The 24788-nt window shown below is 36.6% G+C and overlaps 1 protein-coding gene across 1 annotated transcript in view; it reads right to left on the bottom strand.

The window, feature by feature from the left end:
* The window catches only part of LOC115442300 (photoreceptor-specific nuclear receptor), a 45702-nt gene extending 21231 nt beyond the window's left edge, over positions 1-24471 (bottom strand). Inside the window, exons 1-4 of the mRNA XM_037444600.1 lie at positions 23986-24471; positions 12420-12548; positions 11630-11744; positions 1931-2034 (exon numbers count right to left, since the gene is read on the bottom strand). Of these exons, the coding sequence (XP_037300497.1) occupies positions 1931-2034; positions 11630-11744; positions 12420-12548; positions 23986-24046 (409 nt within the window). The 5' untranslated portion in view covers positions 24047-24471. The remainder of the gene's footprint in view (positions 1-1930; positions 2035-11629; positions 11745-12419; positions 12549-23985) is intronic.
* Positions 24472-24788: the final 317 nt, after the last annotated feature.

The following is a 24788-nucleotide window of genomic DNA, read 5'->3' as shown; positions in this document are numbered from 1 at the left end:
GTCATGCATAATTTTGTTGTGTTTTAAGACTACTCCCCTTCCTCCCCCCTTATTAAACCTGGCTACGTCCATTCCCCGAGTGCAGTCTTTAATCTGAGCACGGATTTTACACAAGACGTAGCTGCTAGAAAAACATTGATTCTTTCCTAGCCAAATTTCGGCCACGGCGACCAATCTCAACGGAGATCATCCAAGTACGCAGGACATATTATAATGCACAATTGTGTGCGCAATACACAGGTGCACTCTGTGTTCCTTCACTCTCGTAGTGAGACAGCAATCCGACATGACCAGGGAGAGATCGGGCGCAGGACCAACGGCTTTACGTGCTTTCCGATGCACGGAGGTATCCCACCATTAACTTCCTGACTCAGAACTGCAACTGATTCATTTTTAATATGATAAAATCCAGTCACAATTCTATTCGCCCGAGCCCAAGACCTCAGCGCTGTAGTCGTACTTTTACCATGTACAATTAGCACGCCACCGAGGCAGTCAAAGAAAACGTATTCATGGAACATCTAAATCCAAAAACTTAACCCTACCCTCAAATTAATAACCATACGGTACATCTCACTAAACTAACAAATGTATGCGCGGCTTCACGGCTGTCCTAACCCTTAATTTGCACGCGTTTAGTCGCACGCGCCGGCACGTGGCCAAAAAGACCCAAATCCAACGCTCATTGTCTGAGTGTTTGTATTTTAAGCGGAAACATTGGGTGAGTAAATTTAAATGGATTTTAAGTATTCTAATGATATGAGGGTACTAGTTTCTTAGTTTGGTAGCGTATGTGATTTAGTAGTCCTTCGAAACTGAGGTCAGCTAAGTTGTTTTTCTAGGATTTGTCCCAATATATTTACCGATTATATGTACAGAGCGGATATTGGGGAGATTGTCAGACAAATATTATGCGCTCATGCAATGGTGACTCGATCTACCCTGAAATAGCACAACACCAATCTGAATTACTTCAGATTTTCTGTGAATATTTTATTTTTGTATACAAATTTGTATTCATAAAACTAAAATCTATGGGTTCTGTGACATCTTGTCACACGAACTGTTCAAATATGTAATGACTTATTAATATTTTGGAGAACAAATTTTGTGCTGATGTGCCGTCTATAATTACTTATACTGCTTAACTATACAAAAGATATTGCAAATGTTAATAGCTTCCCACGTCAAAATAAACATGTCATAAAACATCATAACATAGTGAATCAAATACGCTCCGTGCATGCCGCGTCACGCTCCGGCGAGTCAATTAGGGTGCGTCCGAACTACTGCGCGTGTTCCTACCTGGGTCAATATTTGATTAGGGAATGTGGTTTCCGAATTTCGTTATGGTATGTTGCATCTATCGGATGCAATTGTATGATCTCAGTGGCTTACCTTGAATGAGATGAGAACAAACTGAATTAATAAGTTGCACTTAGGACATTCGGTTAGGAGGGATTCATGCAGTCAAAAAAAATTTGCCGCGGCGCGTGATGCCAAGCTTGACGGACATTAGTTAGGTATGCAGGAGATATTATAGTGTACAAGTGTGTGCGCAATACTCACGGCGGAGACGGCAATCCTACATGACCGGAGAGAGATCAGGCGCAGGACAAACGGCTTTACGTACCTTCCGAGGCACGGGGGTATCACACCGCCGACTTCCTGACTCCAAACTACGACTGAGTAATTAAGATGGAATAACCCAGTCACAATTATTTAGGCCCGATCCGGGATTCAAACCCTGAACTTCGACGTACGTAGTCGTACTCGTACCGCGTACGCATTACAACTACGCTACCAATGCAGTCAAATAAACAACGCGAACTTCAAGGTTTCAACATTATCTTCAACTTAATCTCAACATTAAAGGATTGTATGGTAAACATAAAAAATCAACCTGCAATGTGATAATCTGGTCACTCACCATCCTTGTTCATGCCCATCGCGAGGCATTTCTTGAGTCGACAGGCCTGGCATTGGTTTCTGTGGGCTTTGTCCACCACGCACCGACCAGTACCCGCTTGACATCTGAAACAAAGATCATCGTCATTCTAAGCATATTCCTCGTCAATAATTACCTACGTATAAGTATAGACAGGGCTGCCATCAGTCCGGAATGCCCCGGATTTGTATTAATTTGAAGGGCGTCCGGGGGCTCCGGCAGGGGTTTTTAAAAGTGTCCCGTAGAAACCCAGACACTTTTATTGACAGGGAAAATCCAATTTTTTTATAGATAAGCGATAAATTTAATTAAATGTTCATAAAAAAAAATAATAACGCTTTATAAATGAGTAAAAATTAAACAATCATAACGAGGTTTTTATTTTTGTTGCAATAATATTTTTTCAGAGGTGTCCGGGTAAAAACCCATAATTCGCCCAAATATCCGGGATTTTTGCCGTGTTTATCCGGCGTCGGCAATTTAGGTGATAGCAGCCCTAAGTAAAGGCAAAATTGTTTTCCCACGCAGTGCAAGGAAATTTTATGAACTATCGTCGCTGCTGGAAATTGATATGTCATAGTAGCTTGAGGAGTATTAGAAAGCAAATGAATTCTGAGGTTTGCTTTAGTACACCCGATCGAAACTAATTTTAACTTCTAAATAAATAATATTAATGACAAATGTATATATTTTTTAATTTATAAATTTCCATAAAACTATTTACGGACAGTCCGCCCCAAGATCTATCTTCGAAACGTCGCGAGAAAATAATAACATATATTACTGTGATGAAATCCTTAAGTAGTTATATTTCAATATTATCTATCTTGTCAATAATATCTTGATTAAATATGACATTGCCACTTTAAGTATATAAAGACATAATGAAAGAAACAGCACAGAAAGCAGAAATAAATAAGCAATCAACTCCCAAATCCGGGACCAATCAAACCGCAGAATACAAAGTCCGGCGATTACCCATATTTCATTACCAGTAATCCTCTAATAGGCTTACGGGGATGACATTTGTTGCAATTTACCAACATAAAGAAAGAAATACCCGCTTACACGCTCCTTGAGTTTTGGATGATTAATGCAATTTGTTTGGTGTTGGGCGTCATCTGTTAGTATCGTGGAATAGTAGTAAAGTTCGTTAAATGATGATTAAAAAGTAACACAAGGTTTTTATACAATTGATTCCTATAGCTGTGATCCAACTGACTTAGTGTAATGCCATTGCCGTGCTGAGGTCTTGGCTTCGAATCCCAGGCAAGTGATGTTGGGGTTTTGTGTCCAATATGGCAATAGCTCCCTACATCACACCACGGAATACACACGCTGAAAAGTGGGTGCACAAAATCCTTCAGGGATAAAATACGTCATCCGTTAGCTTCGTGAAATGTTAATTGTTTTTCTTGTAAAAAAATTGTAAAAATACATCTCCTTGTAAAAATATTAAAATTAATGTAATTTAACGTTTAGAGTATATTGAGATATGATGTCCTCACAGACACATTGACGGTCTCTTTAAAATTTAATATTGGAAAGCGACTTACGTGGGCTAGTATGGCGGGTTTTAACATAGTGTACGGTGGTCCCAAATATCCCACAACTAACACTTTTAAAACAATTGACAATATTAAAAAAAATCTCTTTTGGTATGCGTCGATGTTTATGTACTTATTACGGGCATTCAAAGGGGTTTAACATCCTAAGGTAGACCCGGACCATTTTTTTCTAGTAGACCCGAAGCTTCAAAAACTAATTTTAAAAAAGGAGTTTAACAGATTCCGGATATCAGCCTGTGTATTTGCGTTTCGATCACAATGATCGCTGAGAACCACTAAGCTCTTATTAGTGACACAATGAAATAACAACTATTTAGACGTCCGCCCCGTGACCAAGGCTGCAAAGTCTTCGAAACGTCGAGAGAAAATAATAATATAAATAAGTGTAACAAAATAATGTCTCATATTCGCGTAAACACAAGAAAAGAAATTAAACTATTTTTCGGTTTTTATCGCGGATTTTTTTTATAATAATTTTCTCCCGACGTTTCGAAGACTGCACCCTTCATGGTCGCAGGACGGACTGAGAGACTGCTGTCACCGGGTGTAGGTAGTCCGAAATTTAACGTACCAATATCTACCTACATTTTACAATTTAAGTAAAATATTTTGAAATTACAGAAATCTTAATTCCCGCATATGATCGATGGCAAACTTTTTATACAGGGTCATTTTGACATTGCGTTACTAAATCAAACCTCATACTCGTCTTCACCTTTCCTGACATTGTGCAAAAAATCATCCATTAATAAGTAATATTTTCACCAAAAATCTTGGTTTCAGTTTTCTCATTTTTGATTATTTTGTAGTTTAATGCGAATATGACGTGTGCGTAAGTATATTTCTGACTGAAAGTGTGCTGTTGCCATTGCAACGAATTCCCTTAGAGTAGTAGTAGTGGCTTTAGGGCGCGTAAAATTAAAATTACTTTTTATTAGTATTTATTTTGTTCGAAACTTACACTTTTTTATTTTACATCTACGGCTCAAGTAACTTATTGTAAAGTGTTATTTTCAAGTAGATAAGTATGTGGTTTCATTTAGTAACGCGATGTCAAAATGAACCTGTATACAATTTTTTAGATCAAAATTCAACAAGCATCACCGAAATATCAATTTGTAAGAGATTAAAGCATATGTCGCATTCGTTGCCTACAAGGGCGCATTTAATTGAATCTGGTACTTGTGCCCACAGACCAAATGTTAAACAGTTTTTAATTTTGCACGCTTTGAAGGGTCGTGGCATGGCGATTTCGGAGATAATAGAAATATGGTGCTGGTTTGATTATGGATAATGCAATTAGTAATATCACCCCTTAATAATCTTTTAGGCTCTAGTGTTGTATTTTTTTTTATTGGTATTTAGTTTGTAAGATTGTCTTCTTTTGTTTATTTAATGTTAGGTTGTTTTAATGTTTCTTTTTACGTTTTCTTGTCCATTTTTCTAAGAAATTGTGATCTTGGTGTGTTGTGTGTAATAAATTATAATTTAATTATTATTCTGCGGGAAATCACAGCATAAAGGCCGCTCTTTTTAGAAGGATACCGTGGGGAAATGGATCCAACACGTAAAGGTCCCTTTAAGATACATTACTTTAGTTGGGGTTATACAACTTGTAAGTACTCTCTGTGTCTGTATTTATAGAGAAAATACAATAGAAGACAGCGCTTGCTTTATCATTATTACTAATATCATACTAGATTTTGATCAAGTAAAAGTCGGACAAAAGCCATGTAATATCGCGTAGCACAAACATTATCAAAGTGTAAGACGAACTAATTCCCCATATAAAAATGTAAATCAAATTCGCGTTTCGTTTAAAAGGCCACAGTTGTGAACATTTGGCTCGCAATCCCCAATGTATGGGAGACAGCGATTTTTCCTCCGTAAAAGTCTTACTACTTTTGTGTTAAAGTAGTTTGTGTTAATCCGAGGCATGGTCTCTTTGTGTTTTCAATTTCATCGAAATCTGTTCAGGTTCCAAAACGTCTTTCTACAATCGTTAACAATGCCTGATGATGGTGACGATGAAATAGTTTGCATAACCACAAGGTGATGAGCGCTAAACAATGCTTTGTAATTCATAGTTTGGTGTTGCTATTTTGGACAGTCGCTTTATTATGAAGCGGTTTTTTTTATACATGCATTGCAAAATGCCAGCTCTAATGGTAAGTAGAGTGGGGTCCAATAGAATGTCGACTGACGAGGGATGATTACCTTCGGAAGTCGATACAATTATGCCTGTTAGAACCGGGTATACACAGGCTGATCCCGCAACGCGACACACTTATATGGTTTGTTCCTTTTTTCATTAAAAAAAAAACCTACCACTAAAATCACAACGGCATGATCGTTTCTTCATTCAAAATATATAATAATAATATTAGCACTGTATTATATACTGTCCCACTGTTGGGCATGGGTCTCCTCTACTACTGAGAGGGATTAGGTCTTAGTCCACCACGCTGGCCTAGTGCGGATTGGTAGACTTCACACATCTTCAAAATTCCTATAGATAATTTCTCGGGTATGCAGGTTTCGTCACGATGTTTTCCTTCACCGTTAAAGCAAGCGATAATTCACAAAGAATACACACATATTTTTTTAGTAAAGTCAGACGTGTGCGCCCTTGGGATTAAAAAAATATACTTACCACAGAAAAATAGTTTTAGAAATCGCTAGTCGCTCCCCACTTCTAGAGGTCACAGATGCGGCAAGTATTACAACCGCCCTGCTATGGATTAAGAGGTTCAAGGGCTCCCTGTCTGTCTATTGTCATTTTTGCTACCCCGCCTATTGTTCGAGAAGATGCATTTTTTGTAAGGGATTAATGGGATTTCGGTGCTGATTTTGATTTAATTCGTTGGATGTGTTTTGACTTTCGTTTTGTTAAAATTATTCTACATTTATGTTATTCAGATTCGTGTTTAGACATAACGATTTAACAGAGAAATTTTGAAAATATTATTATAATATATAGCGGCTTATTATCTACCCTGTATGACACACCTATAGTTTTACCCCCTTATTTATAAACGTTTTTTATCTAAAGACGGAGTAATGCTGTGGTAATGTCTGTTTCTCAGTGCCCAACAGTATTGAGAAACAGACATAGGACCATTGTGATGGCTAATATTGAGATACAACAATATTAGCCAATCACAACGGCCCTATGTCTACGCACTGCGAAGGCTGCCATGCCGTCAGCATTGAGAAACAGACTTGTTATCACAGCTTTGCTCCGTCCTTAGATAAAAACGTCTATGAATACGGGAGCTAGATTGTTAGTTCGCTATAACTACGCGCATCCATAATTGTTGATATCTCAGCCTCTCCCAGTGACCGTCCTGAGCCGAGGTATGTAACTCGTAAGTGGGTTGCCCTCAGCATGGTCGCTTAATTTTTGAGGGTTGCGAGCACCTAAAGCGCTCACCCAAAAGTCCGGTGTGTTTCTATAAGCCGACCTTTGTCAGGCTAACAAACGTACGGCTTTGTTAAAAAAAAACACCAATAGTATTTAATTACTAAAACATAAACATTATCTATTACTGCTACTGAACATCTGACAAGAGATGTCATAAGTACAATTATTTCTATAAAAGAAACATTTTTTAGATGACATGTTACATTGTTTCATTAACACGTCCATTAGTAAATTCATACAACTTGATAGTTTCAGTATATCTTATTAACACTAATTGAATAATCTCTTACGTACGTGTATTCATTGATGAACGTCAATTTGATCTACATAGTATGTTACTACCTCTATAATTTTATATAGGATTTGTAAAAAAATAGCCTTTCGTATCTTTGTCATTTACATAAGAATAATAATTTCGACAACACATTTATAATGTTTTACTTTTGGTCACGGGTCTCGTTGACTGACAGGAGTTAGGCCCTAGTCTACGCTCTGCGCAACTACTTACTGCGCTGACCTAGTACAGGAAGACTTTAAGTAAATTAAAAATTCTTGCGGTTAGTTATCCTCCCGATGGTTTATGATATTAGTTTTTTCAACCACGTGCTATAAGCGCTAAGTAATTGTCAAGAAATTTTACTCTTTTAACATCCCAACATTTATTTATTTACTTCACTTAGAACGGATAAACCAACTACACTAAATAAGTTAATAATAAAAACATATCACTATAGTAAAATATTAAACAGAGCAATAATGCGGTATTATGAGTTAATTTCACAATAATGCAAACATTCATACTGGATCACGTTCCAAGCAGCCGAAAAAACGTCAAAATCTGATGCGCTGTTAAGGAGAGCATTAAGAGCGTTGAGAGTTCGCGGAATCGTTGATCTAGAACGTGCTACGGCACCGCGGGACAGCAAACAGCTTAGGCGTCCTACTACGACAATCTATAATATAAAAATGAATCGCTGAATGTCTTGCTAAGAGCAAATCTCGAGAGGAGCTGAACCGATTTCGCTAATTCTTTATTTATAATATTCCTTGAAGTACGAGAAAAATATCAAAAAATGCCTGAAAAAGTCTAAAAACTACATTTTTCTATATTCCCATTCAAAACATTCGTAATAATATTTTAAAGTCAATTTGAACTTTACTACCATACCATAAAGTTTAAGTGTTAGTGGAGGGGTTCCGGGAAGGCAAAACGATTGAGTGACGTTAGTATTGTATTAATATTAATGTCAATATTAATTGTCTAGCTGACTCGGTATCCCGAATAGCAGAATAAATATTTAAAAAAAATTAAAGTATCGACTGTTAGGTGATACGAAGTGTTTAATTATAATTTCTTTATTTTAACAAATGGCCTCCGTCGTTCATATGCCTCGAAGATCCCAAATAAATAAGCTAGAGAATTAAATTTACAATTTTTAGTAAATTAATTATCAAAATTTACTTAAATATTAATTTATGCTTGAAACGCAACGCAAATATCATCTTTAATTTATGGCGTACGTAAATTTCATTGCTAAGTGGTATTTGCTAACAGGTTTTGTGTTATTTGTAAATAAAGCAGATGTTTACGCGATCCCATGAATAGTATTGTTCGTATACTTCATATTCATTTTATGACTCTTTTATTTTTGGCAATGGATATAAAACAGATGACGTTTCAAAATGGCGGCAAGGATCATCAAACTTTCGAATTTCGAATTCATATGAAAACAAATATTAGCACAACTGATAATTTAACAATGGTCTCCAATATGCTGGGTTTCCGTTTACGCAGCATCGAAACGTACAAAATCTGATGGACGCATTTTAATAGTGACATAGCTCTTGCTCGCAACTCCGCCCGCGTTAAAAAGTAGAATAGTCTAGAGTTCTATTGGCCTGATGGTTATGGCCATGACATTCATGATAGCGGTTACAGTTTTCAAAATACAGCCACCACATAAGTAGTATTCCATAGTTCTTATAAATAAAAAAAAACATTATAGTCTAATGTAGTATATATTATACGTATCTAGTATACTAACCTATGCAGTGTACAGGTAGATACTTGTCACAAATCACAAAGCTAAAACAAATTATAACAAATGCCAAAGAAGTGTCTAATGCTTGGCCGGTCTTCCCACGCTCTCAAACTACACACACAGCACGCATGTATCCCCGAAAAGGTATGCAGAGGCGCAACCAGGGCACCCACTCTTTGCCAAGTATGTTCCGTCCCATGATGTGATAGGGGGCGAGCCTATCGCCATATCGGGCCCAAATTCCAGACTCCGGGCTGATACAGAGCAGAAAAACCCAAATATCACGTTGCCAGATCCGGGTTTGGCACCCAGGGCTTCGGACCGTTGCAAAACGTCGCAAACAGAAATTAGTTTTTTGATTCCTACAAATTAGCAATTTTGAAATGAGTCATTATTTTATTAAGAGTTCGATATAGACTATACTCATTGGTAGTTGAGTACTTTAATTTCTAGCTACCCACCTTACTCTAAAAATTTAATTTTTACTTTTCCCCCTACCTCATAAGTACCTAAATTTATTGTAAATTATGTTCACCATCCAACCAGCCAATAAATATTTTTTCCTCTCACCATACGCAAAGCGGTCACCTCGCCGTTCTTTTATAAAAGAATAAACAACTCTTAAAAAACTTTCACAATTATTATGCGGAATGAATTCTCTAACAAATGTTGCTACTATGTTTTAAGTGTTTGAACAAGTGTTAATTGGCATATTGGAAACAGAGCGGTCGTTTTTAATATATAATGTAACTTTACATAAAAAAAAATTAGGCAACAAGTATTTGCATTTAAATATGTAAAATAACTACATTAAAAAATATAAGGCACAGTGGAAGGTGAAAATATTCAAAAGAAAATCTGAATCTTACTACTTTATTTAGAAGCTCTTGCGCACTGAATTCCTATCTCGGTATTAAAGGCTGTATTAGCCCCACACTACTCATCTCAAGGGTGTACGAAGAGTAATACAAATTATATTTTTTATCGAGGCCTTACTTTATCTGATGGTCACTTACCATGTCCAAAACGCTTTGCTTGAAGGACCTCAAGTTGTATAGACCGCACTGAACAACTGCTACCATCGAATAATCCCCGTTAGCATGATGGGAGTATTATGATAGAATACAATATTTGACTCATTTTTGTTCTCTATGTTTGCCCAATAATTACCTTATCTAATTCTAATATAGAAATATTGTTTGAATTCGCTTTAAAATCAACAAGGTATAATAGTCTTTGAATTTCGGTAGAAGGGGTAAGTGTCAAGAAACGAGAAGAGTAGCAACACGAGCACGTGGCACATCTGTCATTCGCACATGAAAGTTTCAATAACTACTTTTACAACTATATATTTTTTTTTAATATTTTCAGTGTTGACGGTCCGATCTACGCAGATTGATTGATTCTGACCAACACCTCTGCCCCGTGACCATGAAGGCTGCAAAGACTTCGAATCGTCGGGAGAAAATTATGACATAAAGAAGCGCGATAACATCCGTTGTTAAATTTATTTCAATGTCTAACATTCGCGTAAACAAATCATTATCAATTGAAAATTCCAATGACTTGCTAAAATTTTCGTGTCTATAGTATTAGTATGATGAATATCAACATCCTCCAAAAACAAGCAGCAATCCATACGTCTATAATTCTGAGCAAAGTGTTAGGGGACATGTTTTTCGTACATGGGGAACAACAGGAAGACCTCACCTCTTCCTTGAAGGTATCAGTGCGGATAAGTTTGAAGTAAAATAGTACAGATAAATAATGTCGCAGGAACATTGGATGCACGCCGCTTTCGACAGGTTCGTTTAGAAATCTTTGAGGGAGGCCTATGTTCAGCAGTGGACTTTATGTGGCTGATAAAAAAGTAATGTACTACAATAGTGATATTCAATGGACTTGTGTTAATTATTAAATTCTCAATATTAATAAAGTCTTTAGACAAGGAAAAATAAAGAAAATGAGGGTTCCGACAATATCCTTAGAAAGAAAGTGTTTATTCAAGCCGTATTTGTTACATTGAGCAAACAGAAGAAATAGATCGAAGTTAAATTTTGTTCAAACACACTAACATATGTACAAATATAATTTCGAAACAGAATTATGTCAAAAGGTTTTTGGAATAGGTTGATTGCTCAACACATGTGTGTTTCTTAGTATTTCATGCTTGTTTGATCATCTTTATGTATTTAGAACAAAAATTAGGAGCGTAGCTTTTAATTGTATTGTTAAAATAGCCTACTTTTTATGGTCTGTTTTGGTGGTGTATTTTTTTATAGCATATAGCCTTACGTTTGACCACTATCTCGCCTGATGGTAAGTGATGATGTGATCTAAGTTGAGTTGCATGCGTCGTAACATCGTACTGAGGGTACATTTTCAAATCCCGGGTCGCGCACTTATATTAGGTTTTTCGGTTCAGTGTCAGCCTGGAGTGTGGAATTATGCTCGGTAACATCAATACGATCGCCCCTTATATGGGACGGATCATGGAACACATAGCAAAAATTGGATGCCCTGGTTGCACCTCTGCCTACCCAGTGACAAAAGCGTGATGCGTCTTTATATCATCATAGCTCGTGAATCAGTTTGTATGTGGTCATCGCCATTTAGTTACTAGATATGGTTATCACGTTCCACTCACCTGTAGATCAGTTTCCTCCTGACAGATCTCTTGAAGAAACCACTGCAGCCGTTGCATGCGAGGATTCCGTAGTGCTTGCCAGAGCTGGTGTCCCCGCAGACCACACAGATTAACCCTGAACAAAATAGTTCTATTTTTTGACACGGTCTCGCAAAGAGAACTCTTTACCTGATTATAAGCGGAATAGGGTCCAAATAGTGTCCATTGATGAGAGATCATCTATCGTCAGTCTGTCTGTTTGAACTATTTAAGAAGTATGATGGTATTGTTCAGTAAACTTGTCTGCAAGAATCCCTGATCAGATAGCAACAAGCTTAACAAGACAGAATGCTACTTTAGTTTTACACGTGGTGAAAAATGAGTGCCGTGCATCTCTTATGTGTGTTTTTGTTGTTTTCATAGCTATTATCTATTCAATGTTTAATAATAAGAGTGGTCGTAATATAGTGAATACAACAGTTCCTTTGGGATATTTACCTACACACAAACTCACTCACACTTTTTATCATTCAAAGAGTAAACAAAGATCTCCTAGGAACCACTATCTTATTTCGTCCCAAGATGTGACAGGGGCGATTCAATCCTCACACGAATTCCAGGCTGCGGGCTGATAAAAAAAATTGAGTATCACTTTACTCGACCCAGGATTCGAACCCGGAATTTTAAAGCGATATCTTACACGTAAATAATACATCTAATCTAGGTAGGGAGTTTCCGATTATTATTAAAGAAAAAATATGAAAAAGCTATCAAACATACGAAATAATGGTCAAATGCCAACCTGTCTTACCCAAGTGGCTGGTCTTCTTCGTGGGTGGGTCGGGGAGCCAGGGTCTCAGTGCAGGTGGGGCCAGGGCTGCAGCCACCAGCGCCGCTGACGTAGGTGGTGACCATCGCAGTGGTGAGGTGCTGTCGTCACCTGCATGAGGAATTGATATATATTACACATTTTTTTAACATCAAAGTCTTCCATTCATTTGAACATTGTTTTTTTTATTTCAAACACACGCAGGGCATTCATCCCTGAAAGGCTCGGCGCAGGCGCAACTAGTGGACCCACTTACTTCTTTCACATTACAGAGTTTAAAAAGATTTTTATTTTATTATTGACTTGTCCAAATGCAGGTCCAGATCTTTTTCTGTCTCTTATTAATGTGAATGCAGATGTTTGTATGTTTGTAAGAAGTAAACGAATTAAAAAATCTTCAAAATATAGTAGTTCCTGTCGTCCGGCGAATGGTGAAATTTTCTGGAGGGGAACCGACACAACATATAGGTACTAATATACATGAATGCGGTCTACAAATCGTTCTGATGATAATAGGGGACCGGCCTATGCTTGATTTTGTATATTATTCTATATGTAATGGTTAATAATACGAAAAAGAAGCACTCCTGCGTAAACTGCATAAAAATTGGTTAAAAAATGAGCGAGTAATTCATATTTAAAATATTGTAACGTGCAGAAGTGGGCGCGATGTGGGAATATCGCTTCATTTCTTTCTTTCGCACGCGTCGTAATTCCCGGTGACGTCACACGTGGGTATTTCGTCTCTTTTCTGTTTCTTGTTAATTACCCCTTCCACCGAAATTCAAAGACTTATAACTTGTTGATTTTTTACCGGATTTTAATAATTCCTTCTGTGTTATAATTTATATTATGTAAATATTTGATAATAGTAAAGAACAAAAATGAGTCCGGTACCCTATTAGATTCTACATATAAAGGAAAGCCGGCGCCCAGCAGGTATCGGATTATATAGACGCTTCGCCATTACTGCTGTCATATTGAAAAAAGGCATATCTAAAATTGTTAAATACATATTCGTAATTAGTAAAATTAAACCAATTAAAAAACATTTTTTCCGTATAATATTTTATGTAGAAACTTCCTTTTTTCTTGTGACGTCAGTATAGCGCCACCGTCCTAAGCGGCGACAGCCTAGTTGGTTGTGGAACGGACTGCCGAGACGAATGTCCGCAGGCTCAAAAACCAAAGGCACACGGCTCCTAATTTTCTAAAAATTATGTGTGAATTCTTTGTGAATTATCGCTTGCTTTAACGGCGAAGGAAAACATCGCGAGGAAACCTGCATATCTGAGAAATTCTCTACTAGGAATTTTCGAGAGTGTGTGTAGTCTACCAACTCACACTAGGCCAGCGCGGAGGACTACGGTCTATTCCCTATCAGTAGTAGAGGGGGCCCGTGCCCAACAGTGGAACAGTATATAATGCAGGGCTGATATTATTTATTATATATAGCGCCACCTGGAAATCAAATTCAGAACCAAACTATACGAATCTTAATTAACTTCTACTATAAAAATCAAATTTTCGAAACAGCTAATGTCCAAAAGCTATCCCTCATAAATATTTAATCTGTTGTAATAAAATAATCGTTTGATATCGCACCCTTTCCTTTTAATACATTTCCACTTTGCGAATAAAATTGGGGTGCACACCCTAGTTGTTGCGATTTTCGACCTTACCCTATCGGAATAAGGGTGTTTGGGGTATAATAGAGGATCTGAGGATTACGCCTAATGTGACGATTCAATTAAGTGATTGGAACCAGACGATGTAAGTGTTTTTATTGGGAGCAAAGGAATTTGTTATGGTTTTGCGATATTTCAATATATTATTGACTCTGAATGTAGGGTATTGGGTTCCTAACTGAGGTCGGGTAGGTAATAGTACATTTTTATAATACGGTTCACGTGGATTTATTGACATCAGCACGCGGCTGTTGGTAAACATAATCCAAATAATTTTAATGGTTTTAAATAGTGTGCCGTCTACTCCACGTTTTAATAGAAATAAGGGGGAAATAAGAAGGCCGTTGGAAAAAATAAGAAACAAAAAATATCGCCCTAAATTAATGCAGAATAAGCAAAGATAAATAATTTAGAAAATAAAATTAAAATTAAAAAGAGAAGGTCACCTCACAAAAGCATGTACTATGAATTTTCTCCCGACGGTTCGAAGGTTTCAACTTTCATCGTCACGGGGGGACTGAGGTGTTGGTCCGAAAAGTCTGGCAACGTAAGACTTCGAAACGTCAAAAGAAAATTATAATATGTAATAAAATCCGTAAATAGTTTTATTTCAATATCTAACATTCGTAAACATAAGAAATCATTATATTGTGTGTATTTTACTGTTCTAACAAGTCACCTAAAACACCCATTGCCCTACCAGGGAATCAAAACCAAAACTTCACAGTTCGAAGAACTACCACTAAGTTAATAAAATCACTAACCCAAACCAATCAAATACCTCCAACAAAAGAAGAAAAGCGAAACACGAAAGTCTATTTTAACAAGTTACATTCCCTTCTGCCCGCCCCATAACTGTAGTCTCGTTATATTAATTGGTGTACAATAGTGACAACGAATTCACGCTGCGATGCCTTATTTATTTACCTATATTAAATGTCCGATGCACTCGAACTGCGAACGCGGGGTGTAGAGCTACGAAGAGAGTAGAAACGGCGTCAGAAAATATTTTTTCAGACATAAATTTATACGGTAAGAATTTATTGTCGTATCTAAATTCTAGATACTTTTTTGTTCTAGACCGTAAAAAACAGTATTAAAAAATCAAGACGCTATTTAAAATTGACACTCATCTGCATTATTTTCTAACTTGTAAAATGTCTATCAATTATTATGGTGATGATGTTAGGTTTATGCCATGACAGTCTTCCCGTTTAGAGTTGGTATTATAAACCTATGTTGCTTACTAATAAATAAAAAAGAGTTAGTCATAGAGGATGAATGCATCTTTTATTTACGCCAAGCAGTAGTAGTAGGTTGGTAAATTGGGGCAAAGAAATGACAACTATGTGAAGCCCACACACGCCTTTTCTCCCCGAAAAAATATCGGAAAATTATTTTTTGAATAAAAATGGCAACGTGACCCCATTAAGCTTGATAGTAAATGGATAAGGGCCCAAATAGAGTGTCGACTTATGGGAGATTAGTATTTTTTGTCAGTTGCCACAATTATGCCGGACTCTTTAAAATCGAATGTACAGAACACGACGTACTCACGTGAGCCAATGTGGCGGGTTTTAAACTTTGTGTACGGTTGTCGCTAACCGACCTGATATAAATATATTATCATCAGAAATATAGAAGTATTAATAATATAATAATATCAGTCCTGTATTATATACTTGCCCACTGCTGAGCACGGGCCTCCACTACTACTATTGAGAGGGATTAGGCCTCAGTCCACCACGCTGGCCTAGTGCGGGTTGGTAGACTTCACACGCCTTCGAAATTCCTATAGAGAACTTCTCAGATGTGCAAGTTTCCCACGATGTTTTCCTTCACTTTCAGAAGACACTTCACTTTTAGAAGAGTCAGAAGTGTGTGCCTTTGGGATTTGAACCTGCGGACATTCGTCTTGGCAGTCCGTTACACACCCAACTAGGCTATCGCCGCTTTACTAGGCTATGTACAGGTATTACATAAATCTATTTTCGCAATACCCTCTATACATTAATAAGTCTGTGTACGAGATAATTCAATAGGGGCAAGTCTCGCGTCATGAACAGAGCCCTTTAACTACATTATTTGAACAATGTCTACCGATGCAGCTTACTGCTATCCCTATAGAGTCGAGGTTCATTACCTGTGTTGGCAATAGGAAGGAATTAATAAATTAATCCTTCCTAGAAGATTCCTTCCTCGAATTTCGGCCATGGCGGCCAATATCCATGGACGATCAGCCAGGTACGCAGGAGATATTATAGTGCACAAGTTTGTGCGCAATACACAAGCACTCTTTGTTCCTTCTCTAAGTCCAGTGAGACGGCAATCCGACATGACCGGAGAGAGATCAGGCGCAAGACCAACGGTTTTACGTGCTTTCCGAGGCACGCGGGTAATACACCACCGACTTCCTGACTCCGAGCTGTGACTGAGTAATTTTAAAGATGGAAAAACACGGTCACACTTATGTTTGACACAACCCGGGGTTCGATCTCAGGACCTCAGCGCAGTACTTGTTCCCGTACCTCGTACGCATTACAACTACGCCTCTGAGGCAGTTAGGACGATTTTTTAATCGAGAACTACAAATTGACCTTCCTCATGGTAAGTGGCATGGGGTCCAATAGAATATCGACTCACGAGAGATGATTACCCCTCGACAGTCGACACAATTATGCCGGCCTGTTGGAACCGGATAAACACAGGTTGATTCCGGAACGCGACACATTTACGTGGGCCGTTATGGCGATGCATAGTTACAGGTAGAAGTAATAATGTAGTAAAATTGTGCTTATGATTTTACTTACTTAAGAATAAGAAAATTTTACGTTTTAATTATAAAAAAGTTGATTTGGGAACTTCCTCATTTTTTGAAGTCGGGTAAATCGATTGAAATTTCCCACACTGCCCTTACTAAATAGGCAAGTTCGCGAAGATGTTTGTTAGAAGTAAGCCGCTGAACGAATTTGGATGAATTGACCCACGGATAGATCAAAGGATCAAAGTACGGGAGATTTTTTACAAGTGAGGCTAAAATGGCAAAGTTATATGCGGACAATGCTTACGATTGTGTTGTCATTAAAGTTTAATTTTAGTTGTTTTTTTTACAGTTTATGAAAAAACGAAGACATAAAACAAGCCCTAATAAGCTGCGGGCAGAGATATGGACAAATCCGCATGCAATAGCTATGCCCCCGCACCCCAGCGATATAAAATCAATATGTTACTGAATTGCCCCTAAGGGATTCCCCGCACATGGGACCCGCACTGTTTGCCGCTTAATGTAGAGTTTGTGGTTCAAATATGATAGATATTGTTTATCTAGCAAAATTGGAAATAAATTATGACATATTTATTTTATTTCTTTAAAGAACTAAGAAACAGCGACTCTATAGGCATTTTAAATAGTATTTCTTACAATTATACAAATGAGCAACTCGCAGCGTTGTCCACGACTAATATTATTTAGTAATGAGTGATTTCGAGTGGATACGATAGAAAAAAACATTTAAAATATATACAAACCAAAATTTCTTGTCAAAAATTGTTGAATGGGAAAAACTAAACATATTTACAAATCAAAATGATTCATTAAAAATTAGAAGAGTTGTATAGGACAGTGAAAAACTAATTTGGTTTGTTTGACATTTTGTTATTTATAGTTCGCTTTAACGGTGAAGGGAAACATGGTGAGGAAACCAACCTCAGAATTTTCTAGTAATTTTAAAGGTACGTGAACTTTGCCGACACGCATTAGACAGGCGTGGTATGCTGCATGTATCATACGATTTCTTTTTATAAGGACACTGCACTTGATGGTAAGTGGAGTGTGGTCCAATAGAATGTCGACTAACATAATTACCCCTCGACAGTCGACACAATTATGCCGGCCTGTTGGAATCTGGTATACACGGGAATGGTACGCGACACACTTACGTGGACAACTATGGCAGGTTTCACCACCTCGTGAAAAATATAACCAGCATAATATTGCTGTAAACGGGTTACAGTACTGTCAAACGACTTTAGATAAGTAAACTTATCCTATACGAATACTTTATTCTTGCTTAGGATACTGATGCAGGGCCGTAGCTAGACTTGAATTTAAGGCAGGGCAGCTGTGATTACAGCTAGGGCGGAAGTAAAAATGTTACTAGATCTAGTCGCTGGTCAATCAATTTTTAGCTTTCTTGACTTGTGACTACCCTTAAATCTCGAAAGGGGGTTATTCCACCTATCAATACGAATAACTCTTACTACGGAACCAACTTCCAATCTCTGCTCTGGTCAACATTATAAACAGCATACTTAGTGAAACATCACCAACCACAATAATGCCACCAACTTATAAAAAATAGCATATCTCCAAATTATATCTTATAACTGGTAATTTTTTGCACGAAACAAACAATAAGGAAAAGGGACATAAAATAATTTTTTATAAGCACATAAAAAGTTCCAATGGGAGGATTGTAAGTCAGCAAGGCGACTGTATCCTGGTATCAGAATAAATCAATGTTTGTGCTGGAGTGTTGCGGTCGGGAACGGACAGGGAGAGCTGTGGAGAGGCTATTGTTAGAACATTTGTTTATAATCGACTAGTTGACCCGACACACGTTGTCCCGTCTTAACTATGAATTTGCAGCGCGCATTCTGTCAATCGCTGAAATTAACTTTCCTTAAATTTTCTAACGTTCCGCTCGGCTTGCTTAATTTTTTCTTTCATAAGATCCTTCACCTGACAATAACAAACGCAACAACAACAAAAAAATAGTGAAATCGGTCCAGCCGTTTACGTGTGTTGGCGTGACCAAGGGAATTAGGGATTCATTTTTATATATATAAATAGATTGAGATGTTGTGGAAATTATGTATTTATTCTGGAATTTGTGCCTGATATGGCGATTGGCTATCTGACTCATCATGGTAAGGAACACACTTGGCGAAAAGTGGTGTCTTGGTTGCGCCTCTGCATACGCCTTCGGGGATAAATGCGTGATATGTGTGTGTGTGTGTGTGTGGAAATTATTTTGAATTCGAATAACGTTAATGTTGACAGTAATCTAATAAACCTTGTTATCTTAACGGTTTTTTTATACAGAGTTAGAGCGAAATGTTACTGCCATGACTTGATGCTAAGTGAAGTGTTGGATAGAGCATCGAGTGACGGGAGATGGTTATACCTTGTCAGTCGACGCAAATATGTTCTCTGTTATTTGTTTAGAATTACTTTATCGATCCATGAATATTGTGGCAACTATTTGCATTGAAAAAAAAATGTCTTTTAGATTTTTTCCTATTTCTAATAAATTTATTTGTTGTTATAAAGCTTAGTTTAGCTTACAATGAGATATATTTGGAATAATGTTTCAGGTGATTTGTAGAATTACTGATAAAAATAAAAATAAGTTGACATCGTATAACCTGGTTTATAACGGTATTGTATGTAGTAATAAATAGCCATTACAATAACATATTATTATATATAAGACGAAATAACATAAAACCACTCAACCTGATAAAAAAAAAAAAAAAAAAAACAAATCTACGCAACTCCGTTTAAAAATCTTTAGCACACTACTCCACGGCTCTGTCCGAAAACGGTCGGGAAACTTTGTCGCTTGCCGTTTTATTTGCTTTTCTTTTGACGCGCCAAGCCCTTGAGCCTCTCTGATTAATTTCTCTCCTCCCCCCTGCCCCAGACCCGCACAAATCCGTTCTTAAACGCCCACTGAGGGGCGAAATAATGTTTCTGAAGTTCAACTATTGATTGTTCAGTTAGATGATATCTAGTGACATAGGTATGTCTGCCGTCATAAGGAAAATGGTATTTTTTGGGTGTTCCTAATCAGGACAAAGTTTGTATCTAAGAATAATTTGGAAAATCAACGGGAAAAGGCGGGAAATATCAACAATTTGTGTGATATTTTTGTATGAAATTATTATTTGGCACTTATATCTAAAAATCACGTAACCGATTTCAATGAAAATTTTTATAAGACTTATTAGGTCCAGCTTGAATGTTACAATAATTTGGATCCGATAGATGGCGCTGTTTTGAGACCTAAAAGATGTAAAGTAGTTTATACATAAAGGGGTTTCAATTAAGCCGGCATAATTTTGTCGATTGGGGAAAGATAATCTATTGTATTAGATACTCTATCTGGAACCTTCTCCACTTACCATCAGGTGCATTGGAGCCAATTTGACGTGCCCATGCAAAAATATGCAATAAATGAGACATTTGTAACAACAATTGTACTCATAAATATAATATTTTACCAAAAAAAGAATTAAGTCCACGTTATTAATTCTCTTTGTATCTGTAAATTAATTGTGAGGTCAACACCTGATATAACAATGATATATAAAACACAATGGCGAAATGTTTCAAAAGTGGAAATAGTTGATATTTAAACATGAAAGTAAATGAATGTGGACTATTGGGCACACCGATAATTACCGGAGAAGAGTAGATCGCTTTTTATAATAAAGTATATATTTACCGTTTTCATATTTTTATATGACAACTGTTGTAAAACATTGCTTCTTGCCAAATTAAATTCTGGGTTAATTAGAAGTACCCAATAGCTTTGATTCCCTTGTGAAATTGAAATAAAATTATTTTGCTCATTTTATTGCGGTTTTTAGAATTTTTTAATTAGTTCATGGTCATGGGGAAACGTCGCGAGACGAGAAAAGTCAGAGATGTAGCAATTGGGTTTTGAACCTGCGGACATTCGTCTCTGCAGTTCAACACTTAGTAGACTATCACTACTTATTTCTTACTAATAGTTTAAATATGAACTTTTCTGAAAATGTTTAAGTATATGTTTGTTTATGTTTATGTTATAGACATTTATTTTCTCAAAAGATTACAAAAATCGCTTGTAGAGAAAATACAATAATTGAAATGAAATATTTAAACCGATTTATCTACGCTATGGTATTCTAACGTGTCTAAGGTTCAACAGCAACGTCTGTGTGTTTTTTGTTCACTAATTTCAATGTTTTATTAACGAGAAATCCTTCAAGATGTGGCTTTTCAATAGTTTTTTAAAGGTGCGTATAGATTTAGTATCTTTTATGCTCTTTGGCAATTTATTATACAGCTGTGCTCCCTCAAATAAAATGCTGTTTTTTCCGTAATTTGTTCTTGGAAAAGTTAAATAGATGTTATTTCCCTGTCTTGTAGTACGTTTGTGTTAGTCTTTTTGAAGATATTTGTTACCAACAAATATCTTTAAAAATTGCGTTACGTAATAGTTGAACGGCCCCAAACACGGTACAGGGGTAAACCATGTCCTGTAATATAACCCTATTTTCTATCCCGAAAATTTGCTGCTATGTAAAATAATAGAATTTTTCAAATATACGCTATGCAGCGCTAGTGTTTCAGTTTGTAGTCAGAAAGGTATTAACGCAGCTGTAGTTGCAAGCAACACGTAGAAGGAAATACATATGACTTTAAACGTGACTTTTTAAATGTTGTCACTATGTAAGCACGCTTCACGCAAATTAAAATTATATGGGGCTTTATTCTCTATGACAGTGTGAGCTCGTAACGGCTGTGCTATCTTCGTGAAGTTAGCGTGGAATGGTATTATGTATGCACATTTCTATTGTCTTAAACGTGACGCGGTGCGTTACGTGTTTGGTACGCACTATGAAACGTGTGACATAGAAAATAAGGTCCTGGGTTCGAATCCCGGGTCGATAAGTGATATTTGGCTTTTTCTGCTCAGTATCAGCCCGGAGACTAGAATTTATTCCCGATATAAAAAAAAAGATATGGCGATAGACTCGCCCTTTATCACTTCATGGGACAGAACACACTTGGCGAAAAGACGAAATGCTGGATACCCCTTCGACGACAAATACGTGATGTATATATGTGTGTGTGTATGTGTGATTCCCAATGCTTAAGACGAAAAACAAAGAACACTGGTTGCGCGTGTACTTCTAGGGAAAACTTGTGAGTGCATATATTTCCAGTGCGGTCTCTAAAATATTATCCTACAGTACACAACCTCCCCCTCGTTAGCATTCCGTGCACGCGCAAGCGTCTAGGGGTGTCTATTTGACTGATTTTCAGCCTCTCCATGATTTGCCACTTTGCCCGGTCAAAACGTATTTTGAATACAAAACAGCCGATACAGAATTTTGTTAACATTAATGCGGCCTTTGTCAGTTTTTGTGTTTCAATTTGTTATGATTGCTTAATTATTCAGGTGTCGTGTTTTAGTAATAACCATGTCAATAGAGTTGAAAGTTGATTATTTTTTTAAAAAGTTGAAATTTAGTGTAAGGAACTTACCTATATGGACAAAGATCTCACTGTTATCGTCCTACGGGCCACAGCCCATGTAGATTCACATACAAGTGTTTAATAACGTAATTAAAATGTAAAGTTTATCACAATATTTTTTAAACATAGATAAATCCAGCTGTGAACTAATAACAAGCCACAATTGTCCAAAATTGATTAGAACATTTTGGCTTATCTTTGTTACTTGAAATCCCGGTTCGCAGTACAGGCATGCATGATAACTTGAACCTTAAATACTGCCGTGCTAAATCAAAATTTTGATTTTTATGTCGTCAGATAGCTTAAACAAATACCCATCCAACTTATCTAAATAACGGTATCTTGTTTAGAACTTGTTTAAAAACCTTAAAAGAGTTTCTTTATCTCAGTTCTATATACAAAACTATAAAACTATATTTACAAAACTTCGATTATCTCGAAATAAGGTTTCCCTGACATACTGCTTTTGCGCTTAGCACGGCAGAATAATATACTTTCGAAACAATTAATGAACAAAAATTATAATTTAATTTGATTTGTTTTACTTGATATTTTAAAACAGTATTATACTGGCTTTTGTTAGTAGCTTCGCCCGTGTGAAGGAGTTTTCCGTGATAAAAGTCCTGCTATATATTTTCCCGGGATAGAAAGTATCCAATAACCTTCTCAGGGTCTCAAACAGATAGTTTAAGACCCATACCAAATTTTATAAAAATCTATAACATACAGACAGACAGAAAGGGGAGCTTTGTTTTATAATAATACTATGTAGTGATGTATAGATTGAAGTAAACTATTTTACGGATTATATCTCAGTTTTTTTTATATAATTTTCTCCCAACGTTTCGAAGACTGCACCCTTCATGGTCACGGGACGGACTGAGGTATAGGTCAACGAAAAATCAATATTACAATATCTACCTATATTTTACAATAAAAGGAGTTTAAGGTGTTACACCTTGTGTAGGTTAGGTGGCTGCTGTCCGGATGAATACAAGGTAACTATAATCAAAGATAGTTTGTAGTTATTTTTGATAAGGCATATTTTATAGATATAATAATAATATCAGCCCTGTATTATATACTGTCCCACTGCTGGGCACGGGCCTCCTCTACTACTGAGAGGGATTAGGCCTTAGTCCACCACGCTGGCCTAGTGCGGATTGGTAGACTTCATACACCTTCCAAATTCCTATAGAGAACTTCTCAGATGTGCAGGTTAAAGCGAACGATAATTCACAAAGAATACACACATGATTTTAGAAAAGTCAGAGGTGTGTGCCCTTGGGATTCGAACCTGCGGACATTCGTCTTGGCAGTCCGTTCCACACCCAACTAGGCTATCGCCGCAATTTTATAGATATAGAGGCTTAGTAGCAAAAAAACAAAAAAAAACGTAATCAACGTGCACCGTTCACTGCTTACTACAACCGACTCCGACGTGAAGAGTGAGCTCACTCTTCCCAACGATGACACAATTCCGTGCGGCTAAATAAGGGCGGGCACATCTCATGATTAACAAAAATCAAATAAAGTAACAAAATATTACCTCCGATCCTCCCATCTTGATGATCTTGGGTCAGCTGCAAAGGGGCTTGAGCGACCTCCATCTTCTAACAAGCGCTTTAATCTTCAATCCTTTTCACACTTTATAATAAAATATTTTCTGTCATAGTCTTTTTAAGAAGGTATTTAAAGTTTTTATCACTGATGCAATACGGTGTCACTCAATTACGGCAGAAGAATTGTGTGATTCTATTTTCAAATAAATAAATTTAAAAAATCATACAGCCAAACTAATACTTATACGTTATCATTTTTATTAATTTAATAAATTACAGATTTTTAATTTTTTCATGACTTTTAATTTAATTTTTTTATATTATATTTTTATAGCTTTAAAAAAATATTTAGAGCTGGTTTAGATATTACATTAAATCGAATATTTTTTTTAAGCAGCGACGCGCGTTTCACCGAATCAATGAAATGCGAATGGAATGTCAGTGTGGATGTACTTTAAAGTAAATTTAAAAAGCGAACGCATATTTTTTAAAAAGAAATTAAAGCTGCCAGATGTTTTCAATCCATGCCTACTATTAATGTAGCAGTACTGAGACATAGGTACATAATATGTACTATTGTTTTTTAAATTTTTATTACGGTGCTTATTCAGTAACATTAAATTTCATACAGTTTATGTACGATATTATATGATTGATTAAAATTAATTTTTAATTTTACATTTTCATTGGTAAAATCTCTGTTTGAACGCTATTAAGATATATTTAGTCGATCCCTCTAGAGTATATCACTATGTACCCCTATCTCTTTAATCCAGGAGCGGCCTTAACC

This window comes from Manduca sexta, chromosome 5, assembly GCF_014839805.1.
Source record: "Manduca sexta isolate Smith_Timp_Sample1 chromosome 5, JHU_Msex_v1.0, whole genome shotgun sequence".
Classification (NCBI taxonomy): domain Eukaryota; kingdom Metazoa; phylum Arthropoda; class Insecta; order Lepidoptera; family Sphingidae; genus Manduca; species Manduca sexta.
The sequence above is the reverse complement of the archived record's forward strand: the minus strand, read 5'-3'. Positions and strand labels throughout refer to the sequence as shown.